This window comes from Aulonocara stuartgranti (assembly GCF_965226115.1).
Source record: "Aulonocara stuartgranti genome assembly, chromosome: 1".
Taxonomy (NCBI): domain Eukaryota; kingdom Metazoa; phylum Chordata; class Actinopteri; order Cichliformes; family Cichlidae; genus Aulonocara; species Aulonocara stuartgranti.
The window spans coordinates 14,628,656-14,640,661 of NC_138939.1; the positions used below are offsets into that span (position 1 = coordinate 14,628,656).

The 12,006-nt window shown below is 39.9% G+C and overlaps 2 protein-coding genes across 5 annotated transcripts in view; both read left to right on the forward strand.

The window, feature by feature from the left end:
* Window positions 1–60: 60 nt before the first annotated feature.
* krtcap3 (keratinocyte associated protein 3) lies at window positions 61–4,329 on the forward strand. The gene is made up of 6 exons (XM_082542734.1): window positions 61–226; window positions 1,582–1,766; window positions 2,408–2,467; window positions 2,571–2,768; window positions 2,893–3,027; window positions 3,269–4,329. The coding sequence occupies exons 1-6, from the start codon at window positions 214–216 to the stop codon at window positions 3,338–3,340; spliced, it is 663 nt and encodes a 220-aa protein (XP_082398860.1). The 5' UTR covers window positions 61–213; the 3' UTR covers window positions 3,341–4,329.
* A 528-nt stretch (window positions 4,330–4,857) lies between these two features.
* Window positions 4,858–12,006, forward strand: part of LOC309717316 (frizzled-3-like) — a 30,347-nt gene continuing 23,198 nt past the window's right edge. Inside the window, exons 1-3 of one of the 4 annotated variants that reach the window (XM_082551781.1) lie at window positions 4,858–5,016; window positions 6,652–6,786; window positions 11,051–11,115. In XM_082551781.1, the coding sequence (XP_082407907.1) occupies window positions 11,083–11,115 (33 nt within the window). In that variant the 5' untranslated portion in view covers window positions 4,858–5,016; window positions 6,652–6,786; window positions 11,051–11,082. Of the gene's footprint in view, window positions 5,017–5,939; window positions 6,787–11,050; window positions 11,116–12,006 lie in introns of all 4 variants that reach the window. The other 3 variants (XM_082551780.1, XM_082551779.1, XM_082551782.1) reach the window with 3 other exon arrangements.

Below are 12,006 nucleotides of genomic sequence, written 5' to 3' on the forward strand. Positions count from 1 at the left end.
ACACAACAAAGATGCAATGAATAGTCTGAAATGACTGCTGCGCCCTTCCGCGTCCACAGAGGTGCAGATTGTACACAGGTGAGATCGGTGACGTCATACAGGAAGTACTATAGGGGCATACGTGTGGTTTGGAGTTTCTGCTATCGTGCTGTTGAACTGTAGCCCGAAAACTCTGGACATTATTCACAGAAAAACGTCGTTCCCTGCTGAGAGATGTGCACTTTTGGTGAGTTTGCCTGCGATTGTATTCAGGTGCTGTAAAAACCACCGTAGACTGCATAGTAACGACTTCCTCCCGATGTTATTTTCCATCTTACCTGCGGGTATATACCTGACCACCAGGCCTACAGCTGCTGTGTGGATTCATTTGTAAAAGTTTGCCTAATCTATATATTAGCCACCAGTTTCTCTATTGCTTTATTTTAACTTATTAATAGTGGAAATTGGCTTTTTAAACAATCAGAGAAGTGATGGCAACTCGAATAAGTAATCGAGTAAAAGGAAGCACGTCGTTCGTCCGCGCTAACTCCAATCTCTGGCCCAGTGGTCGCTCATAGTTCTTGTTTCACCCGTGTTTGCTGTTACTCGTTATGACGTACAGAATGTATAATAATAATAATAAATGTTTTAGTTGGGGGGGGGGCAGTTTTCACCACATGTGTATAAAACGCACGAAGAGGTAAATGGGTCGATAAAAGGGTTTAAAAAATGGGTGAGACTTTACAGACATTACATTGTGAAGAGAGACACAAAGAGCTGCACAGCCACACCAGTGTTAGCTGTTTTAGCTCAGATTGTTTTGTCAAAAGAAACCGCATTAACATTAAACATTAAAGTACTTAGTTTGTCCACCAGAGAGAGCTGACAGGTTGATTAACTAACTGATTTATCGGCTTTGTATGCATATTATCCAAGTCATTTATTTATAAATATTTTTTTAATTGTGAAGCTGTAAAAAATGTAAATAATTTATATACTACAGTTAAAAGCAGGTTCTCTGACATAACTGTGGACGAGTAATACTCAAAGGGTAGGTTTAATCTGAATGCCACGCATACAACAAAAGGAATATATACATGAAGTAATGAATTTGCTAGCTAGAAAATAAAATAGTTCACATGTAATAGAATCATGTAAAATTAAGTCTGTTAGAATGAGTTTTAAGAAGCAATTTAAAGGAAGTCACTGATTCTGCAAGCCTGATATCCTCAGGTAGGCTAAAGACAAGAGGCCCTGATGACAAAAGTGTCATCTGCAAGTATGCTAATCTGGGGTCAGCGGAAGTAACCCGGGGCCAAACTGAGGCAAGCTTTAAAATAACTGTAAAGATCAATTCTAAAACGTATAGGAAGCCAGGATGGAAGCCTTTCTCCAGGCCTGAGTGTCACAGTAGGTTTTATTCTAGAGATGGTTGTAATTTTAGCAAAACCAAGACTGGACAGCATTTCTATGTGATATAACAAGTCTATTGTTTTTGTATGGAATAGGTAGATTCATCTCCCATAAGTTATATTAACAATCAAACCACCCACTGTTACGTTTCTGTACGTGCCAGTTAGTAATCGAAAGTTTTACTTTCAGATAAGGACAAAGGGCCAAGGAGGCTGATGAGGAAGGGGTTGGCCCTTATAATCATCGGCCATATAAACTTCATCTTTGGCGCCATTGTCCATGGCAGCATTCTCCGCCACATTTCCAAACCCAGCCAGCAAATTTCTACTGAATACACCGTGACCAACATCATCTCCGTCACCTCGGGCTTGCTGGTGAGTCAGTGGTTTTCTTTTTGTGTTTTAAAGTCAACTTGGCACTTCAAATGAGCATGTTGTGAACCAAGCGACATTAAACCTCCAGGAGTTTCTGCCTTCATCAAAACATTTTACTTTAAAGTTTTTATCACACAGAGCTATCTGCAATCACTTTTATATCAGCAGTTCCGCTTGTTTGATGCATGAGAACATCAAAAGCTCACTCGGGTGATTTATTTTTATTTCTTTTTTAACTTTACCTCAGTGATAGTGTTGAGTATGTTTCTAAGCAATCAAGACTGAACTTGCTGATTACAGGAGAGCCGGTTCTTCAAAACAGCTACTTGTCCCTTCGGGGCAGACCTCATTACAATTACAGTCATGTACCACATAAACTTGTTGGGGATAAGAAGATATTAACTTTGTTTTCTTTCATATTTTAAGAGTGTACAAGTAAGACAGGAAGTAGAAGTTACCAGATATTTTTTACTTTTCAATAATGGGCCTAACTTCTGTTAAAGAGCCTGTTTGTTTTAAATTTTAAGTTCTTCTTCTACAGGATTTAATGCATTCATTTAATTGCTGGTAACTTAATAAACCCTGTACTGTGCAAAGCTTAAAGACTGATCTCATCTTATCTCATGATTTGAATGTTACAGAGTATTGCAACTGGGATTATTGCCATTGTGGTGTCAAGGAACCTTAATGTGCTCAAAGTGGTAAGAATTTAATTTGACTTCATCTACCAATATGATCACTTCAGTCACTGACACTTTGCACATCCCCTCATATATGTAATTTCTTTGTACTATCTATTTTCAGCAAATAGGCCTCCTGACTGCATCAATCCTGAATGCTTTGCTCTCAGCAGCATGTTGTGTCGGACTTCTCTTTGCCATTGGTGTCACAATTGCCCACGATGGGAAGGGTTTGATGGTCGGTTGCAGTGACACACAGGTGCCCATCAATGCTCGGTCACCTATTGGTGTCCGATGTCCATTTGATACTACAAGGATCTATGTGAGTTTGAAGTTCCCTTCCCTCAGTGTAAAACATGATTTTATTTTATTTTTTAAAGCATGACATGAGAAAGGATCAACATTTATCTCACATTTTCTCCTTTCCACCACCTCCCATCTCTCAGGACACCACCCTGGCTCTGTGGATCCCCTGTGCAGTGTTTTCGGCAGTTGAAGTGGGACTGTCAGTGTGGTGCTTCATGGTGGGACTGGCTCTCAGGGGGCTGCCACCCTGCAAGAACAACTACATCAAAGAGCAGGTGTGTATCTTTGTGTGGGCCAGATGAATATGCTTGAGGGGTATAACTTTGTTGTGTGACTCAAACATACACACACATAAGTCTGACACAGAAGTTATTCATTGTTACTCCTTCTCACTCAGCCATCCTTTAAATAAAGGCTACCTGTAGACATCCGCGCTCACTCTGTCATATTGCAAAAACCAAAACCGCTCATACTCGTCTCATCATGCCTCGTCTTTTGTGTCATTCTCTGTTCTAGTTGGAGGAAGAGGCCCAGTGCTCTCCTCACAGCCGACACCTGATTGGAGAGCGTGCGAATTCCGAACTGTAACTAAACAACAAGTAGCAAGCACATCTAAGAAGGCTAAATCCCAAAAAGCATGACTGCATCTCTGCACAGACTGAACTATTTCTTCTACAGTCATTTAGGGTAGTGTTACTCCAGTAATGTAGTGCAGGAATGGAATGAGTTTACTACAGTTGGCTGCTCACAGCTCCACTTTGTGTGCCTAATTAATGTTAATTTAGTGAACACATCACAAAAAAAACCCCCTATTGACTGATAGGATTCAGCGTTCATGCCAATGTAAGAGACAATATATACAGGTACAAAGTAAGATATAAAGAATGATTTCAGTCCTGTACCCCTACTTGACTGTTTGGGTTTTAAGTGTGCCAATACGATGAAACCTTTGTTCATGAAGGAAAAACCAGCAACAATGTTTTTAGATTAACTCAAGTATGTTTTAGCATGTATGCTTATTTCAGAGACATATAGCTTTTCGCAATATATTTAGTGTTTTACTGTTTGTACAGATGAATTAATCCACTGTGCTGCATTTAAGATGCCTTCAGCGGACCACAGAAAATGAAGTCTTGCTGTTTATGCAAATTGGAAACCTATGATGAAGATGTTATGTAGATTGGAAATTTGTTGTATTGAAAGATAATTGTAAAGGTAACTGAAATGAGCATCTTGGGATGGAGAACCCTATTTGCTTGCTGAACATGCCATTGGTGTGGTTGTACTGTATTTAATATGCATTATAAAGTGTTTTTATATATTCTTTTTCTAATTACATTATTATTTGTCAGCTTTTTGCTTAAATTCTGAGAAAACATGTTTCAAAGAGATTTTAAACTAAAACTGTAGTGAGATTAAATTGAGTATGCTTTTTTTAAAAAAGTAAACTTTTTATTGGTGGTCATACATTTGAAGTAAGCAGTAATCATTTTAAGTAGTGTCCAGAATTTTTTTAAGCCCATGCATTTCACACACATACTTTATTCTGTATCAATTAAACATAATGTGGACTTAAAGCTGTGTGCTTGGACTGTCTTTGTGCATTTAGAGTACTCTGGTTATATGTTAAGTAGTGTTATATTAGGAGCTGAAAGCCAGAATGTGGGCCAGCAGTCTAAGCTGCACACACTGACTCAACGACAGAGGGGATCAGATCAGATCAACCATGAAACGGTTAATCTACTGGCATGTTCAATTGTGTGGAAGGGAATCATAGCTCACTAATCCTGAGGCTATCGGGGATAAATATTGACACTGTGTTGACTGATACAATCAAAACAAATCTGCGTGTGTCACACCGGACACATAGGCTTATATGAAACCACGAGATTAACACGAAGAGTAATAATCTTTGTTGTTTGTTAGCTTCATGTTTGAATTGTGGCGAATACAACAGTTTAAAAAAAAAAACTCATTACAATTCAGATTTTTTTTTAAAATTTCAATGCATTTTGTTTCTAAACTTAGCATACTGTCTTCATGAGGTGTTTTGTACCATTTAGTTCTACATCTGCAGAAAGCCCACACGCACAGCCTCCTGTGGGGCCAATTTAGTCGAGTCTTTGCGCGGTCACGTCGAATCCGCGGTCCCGACATGTCGACTGCGCGCCTCAGTCAAACCAGCTGCAAACAGGGAAACAAACGAGCTGCTGCAGTGAACGGAGCCGGTGGAGCAGAGGACCGCTCGGTGTTTTACACACAAGGTAAATCATTTATTACTGTGATGTTAGACCGTAACTGTGCTGCCGACTCATAATTGAGTGTTCACGAGCAAGGCAGGCAGACTTCAAGGAAAATGCGTTAATTAGAGGAAGCGCCCTACTGCTGCTGCTGGGCTGAAGACACTGCGGTGACAAACGGATTGATAAGCTGTGATCCTGGCGTGTCACCACCGTGTGAGCGCTTTGCCTTAACGCGGCGAAGATGCCGCACTGAAGCCCACCTTTAAAGATTTGTTCCCCCCTTAAAAACAGCCAGCTTTTCCACCCGGCGTGGAGGAGAAGGAAGCTAACGTTAAGGGCAGTGCCCCACGGTTACACAGGTGTTCGCTTGAAGTAGTTACCAATTTAATAGCGATAACGCTAGCTAGCTATGAGCGTTGAAGCAAGTTAGCTCGTGCCTAACGACCGACTGGGAGCAATTCACGCACGTGCGAATTAAAAGGCGCGATGCTGGGTTCTGCTTTATTTGAATGATGCGTGTCTGAAGTTTACTGTGTGCGCGTGTGAAACATCGCAGGTGTGCGTTACTGTTGCCCGGCCAACCTCTCACAAACACTGCAGTGGGGGCGGGGGGAGTGTCAGATGTTCTGCAGGTGTAACGTTCGCATTAGCGGCTTTGAACGAGAGTAACTACCGAGGTTTGCTTTGAACGTGTTTTCAGTTGTCTGCAGCGTAAACACACTGACAGAACACTCATAGACGAAAATCACTAAAAACACAGAGACAAGCCAAGACACTATCTCTAAATTATACTATCACTCATTGTGTCAGGAAAACACAACAATCCTGCACATATTAGTGGATTTTATGAGATATTTAAACCTCGACGCTTGTATAGAGTAGGGTGTGGCTGGTGAGGGACAATACCAGATTTTAATTAAAATCTTTGTATTTTTATTCTGCAGGACCTGCTTGATGGATCTAAACCAGTGTGGCAATTTATTTTTGAAATAACAAAATTTTCTCTGGCTAATGAATTAAAAAACAACAACAAAACAATTCCATGTTATTTGTCATAGAAAGGGTTGGTTTGTTCTTTGAAATGTGTCTGGAAATGAATTAAGAAGCTGAACATTTTCAAGGGCGAAAGAAGAATAAAAGAGACCTCCAGCAGAAGGCTGAGAGTGGGACATACTCTCCGTTTGGAGGTGGGATTTGTTTTTGACAATGGAACCATCAGGAGGTGGAGGAAAATCATATAATGATTTTTAAGTGACAGTTCAGACCCAGAAGAGCACATACAACAGTTGCCGGCAAATGTGAAGACTGTGAGAAAGAGCAGCACCATACGGGAGCGTACCCATTTTGTGGATTTTTCGTTCTCTAATGTGGATCTATTGCTTTAGCACCACTACTGGGACAAAAAATGGACCTATTTCCTTCACAGATTGCCTGTGTAATGGTTTACTGCATTATAATATCATTGCTCTGAGATGCTGTGGAGAAATGTCTACATTTAAGATGCAAACACCTCTTGGAAGAGGATATGTAAGAAACACCTTTCCAAAAACTGCAACGACTGATTGCATACTAAGGTTTCCAATCCATTATTTCTTCATGCCTGTCTTCCTGCTGGTCTTCTCCCTGGTTACACCTGCCTATGCCATTCATGTGGAGTCCATCGAGAGCCACAGTGAGTTTACCTGTGAGCCCATCAGACTGAGAATGTGCCAGGATCTGCCTTACAACACAACATTCATGCCCAATCTTCTGAACCACTATGACCAGCAGACTGCTGCACTAGCAATGGAGGTATGCTTATATATGTGTGTGTCTGTGTGTGAGAGTCCTTCATTTGTGTCACAATACACAGGGAAATTGGTTATCTGATGCAGTAAATTAGAGATTTGAGATTACATGATTTTTTTTTTGTTTTGTTTTGTTTTGTTTTTTGGGGGGGGGGGTTTGCTTTTTTTTTTGGTATAGATTGTCCTAACATGTAGCACAGGTCTTGTTGACAAGGTGTAAAATGCTAAATGGCTACAAAGCAACAGCTGGTAGTTTCACACTGTGGTGTGATGTCAGGCTCAGGACAAAAGGATTTCACACACAGTATAACGAGCATCATTGTCAAGTAAAGGTATTTTTGTATGGTCAGTGAAACAAACCAACTTGGGCAGTTTATTTATTCATCCATCTATCTTCCATGTTTCACTGTTTATCTGGAGTCAGATGGCTGCAGGCTAAATGATCTGTGCAGATGTTCCTGTCACAATCAATGTTTCCAGCTCCTCTTGGGGAACCCCGAGGTGTTCCCAGGCAATTTAATGATTTTTATTTCCTTAATCAAAGTATAAAGGAAAATTGTGCATTATTTGCAAACACAACTCTACCCAAATTGTGAACCAAAAACAGTTGTGCAATTTACCTATTTCCTTTATCATCCAGCTACAGTAACACACAGGTACTCTGGACAGTACTGAAAGCCGTTCCACGTAGAGACAGATGATGAATGCATATTGCATTGTCACACAGGCACTCTGAGTAGTAGCTGAGAGACAAAAGGTGCTATCTGATCTGCTGTACTGCTAACCAATACAGCTTATTTTCATTGTCCTGTCAGTATAAACATTCTCAATAAACACCTTGCAAAATGCAGTCTAAAATGCAGTGAATAAGAGCAGTAATTTTCATTCACACGCTCCATGCATTCACATTTTTCTTTCATATATATATAAAAAATTATTTATTTATTTATTTTTTAATTAATTTTTTTAATTCACTTGTTATAGGCTTTTCAATGTTTGGGATCAGTTAGACATACAAACTGGTCAGCTAATATGCACACTATATATAATGAGAATCATGTCACCATTACAAAGTTTTCCTTACATCATACAGGCATAATTAGCAGCAATAAAATATATTTCAATATGGTGGTTATGGAATTTATTTCCAAAGAAATACTTCTTTGTTTAAGGGCATCGGTTTTAAGCAATAGAGTGGCAAAGAGTACTGTGTTACACACTGTCTGAGAGCAATAGTAGACTCACACTATCCATCTGTATCGTGTTACCTCCCTTTCCTACTCTTTTGTTACTCCCGAAGAGCAAGAAAGGTGTTTCTTGGTGACTGCACAATTACTTGCTTGTAGCAACTATTTTTTTTTAGTACCACAGGCAACATATACCACTGTACTTGGGATGTGGACTTGTTTGGGTATATTAAATTACTTTAGTGCTGCTTAGTAATTCCCTGTTAAAAAGAGGAATGATGAAAAGGATAATTTACTGCAAACAAAAAGGTAAAATCCTTATAGACATGTTCAAGTCTCTTTTAGGGGAAAATTCAGGCCAAGTCGTTATACTCTGCAGTCCTTTGGTCGGTTTGGGGTTTTTACAAATTTCCAGGGCTGTAGAATGAAATCCCATTACACGTGCTGTTTGGCATACTTTTACCCATGTTTTGGCTGCCTTGCAACTGGTGGTCTGTGGTTTAAAAACATGGAACAGTAATGCATACAATCAGTTGAATTAAATCTGCCTCCAGCTGTTCATAGTTGGCGTATTAAATTACCCCTGTTGAAAAGCAGATGAATTTGAAGAAGGCCTATGCTGGCTGTGCTTTTTGCATGTTTAATCTTTGGGGATTTTTATTTTTAGTTCATGTTTAGTTAATATTTTCCCATGTCAAAACAAGATGAATGTCAGGCAAAAGCGCAAGCCCAAATTCTCTGTTTTGCCCTCTTAATATTAGATCAAAGAAAGGGATTTCTGGTGTATTTTATGTCAGGATATGTTGTGCAGGAGACTGTCAGACTCGCTGCTGTCATACGCTTGTTATTTCTCTTTAAAAGAATAAGGGGATTAGGAAAAACAGCTTTATTCTGGATTGACAGAAATGTGTTTTGAATGGATTCTAATACTCCTACAGTCATAGGATTCATTCAGCACATTAAGGAGCATGCAACTGTTTATATCAAGTCAACTCCCAAGCATCATGTCAAAACATGCTGTGTTAAAGATTGTGAGAAGCGTCTGTTGTTGAACTTGATTTGACCCAGATGAAGGAGCCAAGTAACTGACACCCTCAGTCTCCCTGCAGTCATGGAAGAGACAGCTTTCTGAAGATGGTTGAGTAGCAACATGAGCCCTGTTAGCTTCCCTTCTCTGGTCTGCTGTGACCAGGCATGGTAGTCCTGGTGGGATCCCTGGAGGTAATTTAATAATATCTCGTTGGACACTGGCTGCATAATACAAACGTGTGTGCTCACAGGGATATATATGCATATGCTGGTGTTTATGGGCATGTGTGTTAGTGCTCAGTTTGTGAGCCATCTTGAAATTGCATTTGTACTTTATTTGGTAGTGATTACAATTTTTGATTGTGTGCTTTGGTTAGTCTAGTATCGTGATATATAAAACTGGAGTACCAGAACTTGATGGTGAATTTTGTGTTGCATTTCCACTCCTCAAATGTTCCTATTGTTCCAATGCTGGCATCCTTATTTGAAAGCTATAACGTGTTGGCACATTAAGTCATTTTACAGACTCTATGAAATTCTTAAAATTTGAAGTAATAAACACAATTTCTGCAGATTCTTGAGTGCCCACATACCTTACAGCCACTACAGCTTTTCTCTTTTCCAAGAAAACCCTTACTGGGATGATTAAATTACCCTGCCATTTGTGTTATAGCATTATTAGTTGAACTTTCTGCTCTCAGCAGCTGTTCACCAGCAGCAAAACAGTGGGGTAAACACATGAATGTTCTTTGTCTGCATAATTATATTTATACTAAAAGGATGCTTAAAGAGAGAATCCCTGGGCCAGTTTACCATTTTCCAGCTTTACACCAAATTTATTGGGTTTCTCTTTCTTTTGCCTATGCTTCACCACTCCAAGTAGTTTTGTGAAATGTAACTTTGTAGCTTTTGTGTAATCCTTCTGGCAAACAAACTGCAAAGACCAAAGAGAAAACTGGGGGTCTTTTTTGGCACTTGAAGAGGTTTTAAGGCTCAAGTATCTGCCTAATTTGGCATTTTCCTTCCTGCATAGCATCAGTACATTTTAACAAAGATTAGACGACCAGAACTAGTTCTGGTTTCAGGCTTTTGCAAGAGTTCAGAAATTATTTAATAACTGGACAAGTAGAAGTGATTCATTAAGAAGCATCATCAGGTGTGTGTCCATTTGGGATTTTTTTTTTCTTGTAACAAAATGTAAAATAAACAACTGCTGCCAAAGCTGCGTGAAGCACTTCAGATGCCTTAATGAAACTGGAGCCATTCTAAGCAGCTGTTGTAGTCATTTTTTCGGGTCAAATCACATGATGAATGTTTTCTCTGCCTCAGTGGCAAAGCTTTCGTGTCTTGGCTTTCTTGCAAAGCAGACAAGCAGTGAGCTGTCATGTTATGATCCTGTCTGTTGTCAGTCAAGCTTCTCTGAGTCACAGAGCTGGATTTTAGAGACATTTTTGTATTTGAAATGGTCCTCTGTTGTACATTCGGAGAGTCTGGAGACTTGATTGACGCTGAAAATATAACCTTTTCCTTCCTTTTTAAGTTAAAAGCAGAGCCGTAAAAGGATCTTCCCAGAATGTGTTCATGATAAATCCAGGACACATTTATTTAGCGCTTCATTGACAAGCTCTAAGTACTGATCAGTATGTTTCATGTGTATAATTGCTGAGCCTGGCTAAGGGCTGATTCAACTCCAGCATTTCCTGTTTGAGTGTGTGTGAGAGAGGGGGAGAGAGAGAGGCAGAAAGAGGGGAGGTTAACCGCGCCAGCTGTCATCTCTCACTAGTGCTAACTAACTGCTAATCTCTCGCTCAGTTCCACAATGATGACATTGAGTCCCACAGACCGTCGGCCATCCCATCTGCCACAATAGTCAATTAAACATGATCAAACTTGATGGGAAAGTCAGAATATAAGGAGGGGTTTTTTAAGAGTAAGGAGATGAATTTTAAAATGGGAAAAGGGTGCTTGGGTAACAAATGAAAATATTTCATTGGGAGTGTTGTTGCATGCGCTCACATGTTTCCATGCTTTTGTGTCTGCATTGTCACTTAGGAATCCAATCTATACTGTCCATCTGCCGCAGCATGATAGGGCTCCCAGACGACGTGGTACTTGAGGTCTGTGCATGTTAGACACAGTTCAGACATATGACATCACAGGGATTGAGTATCATCACTAAGAGATGGAAACTGATAACATGGCTCTAACTTAATCTGGGGTTTTCCTTAAAAGTGGAGATTTATTTCCTGAAAAAGTCTCCCTAAAATTACAGACACGTTATAAATTACAGGGAAAAACAACATCTGCAATCTTAGTAAGGTGTTGGGTTACCATTTGCTGCCCGAGCTGCTTCATTGCACCAGTGATGAAGTCACTACCCAACCATCCTTAGGTTTTTAACTGGGTTGAGCAGTAGTGACTATGAAGGGCAGTTCAAATTCTGGCTTTACATATTAAGGCTTTTTTGACACTCTGTCTCTATGTAGGGGGCATTGATAACCTGCAAGAGACTACTTCCACCATTATAGAAATGTTTCATTATTAAATGAAAGTGATCAGTTAGAAAAACATTTTGCTTTCCAGCGAACCTTCACATTGAGGGGACAAGTGGAACCATCCCATAACAGACCCACCAGATCCCCTTACTGAAGCAGTCAAGGCTGGGATTATATTTGCTTGTGGACATACAGGGGGACAGCTGTGGACACCACAGATGAATAGTTGTTTTCATAACTGTTTTTATGCACACTCGGAGGAGACATAAATTGTTGGGGAATTTTAGTGCATTTCTGCATTGACAAGTCTGCGTGGTCATAACAGATTGGGCGGCACATGGATGTCTTCTCGTTTACCCAAGCACATCCTCCTTACTTTCAGACATGGAAACTATGACACTGCAAAGTGGGTTAAAACTATATTATTTCTACAGACTTTATGTTGATTTGTATATAGTATATCTGCTGTGGATGTAAAGAAAGGTGGCATGACAGAGAGGATGTTTGGTTGCA

Bases quoted from the DNA above. Each gene is read 5' to 3' on its own strand.
- krtcap3 (XM_082542734.1), top strand. The intron at 2,468-2,570 runs GTAAGAATTTAA...ATCTATTTTCAG, and splicing joins ACCTTAATGTGCTCAAAGTG to CAAATAGGCCTCCTGACTGC. The intron at 2,769-2,892 runs GTGAGTTTGAAG...CCCATCTCTCAG, and splicing joins TTGATACTACAAGGATCTAT to GACACCACCCTGGCTCTGTG.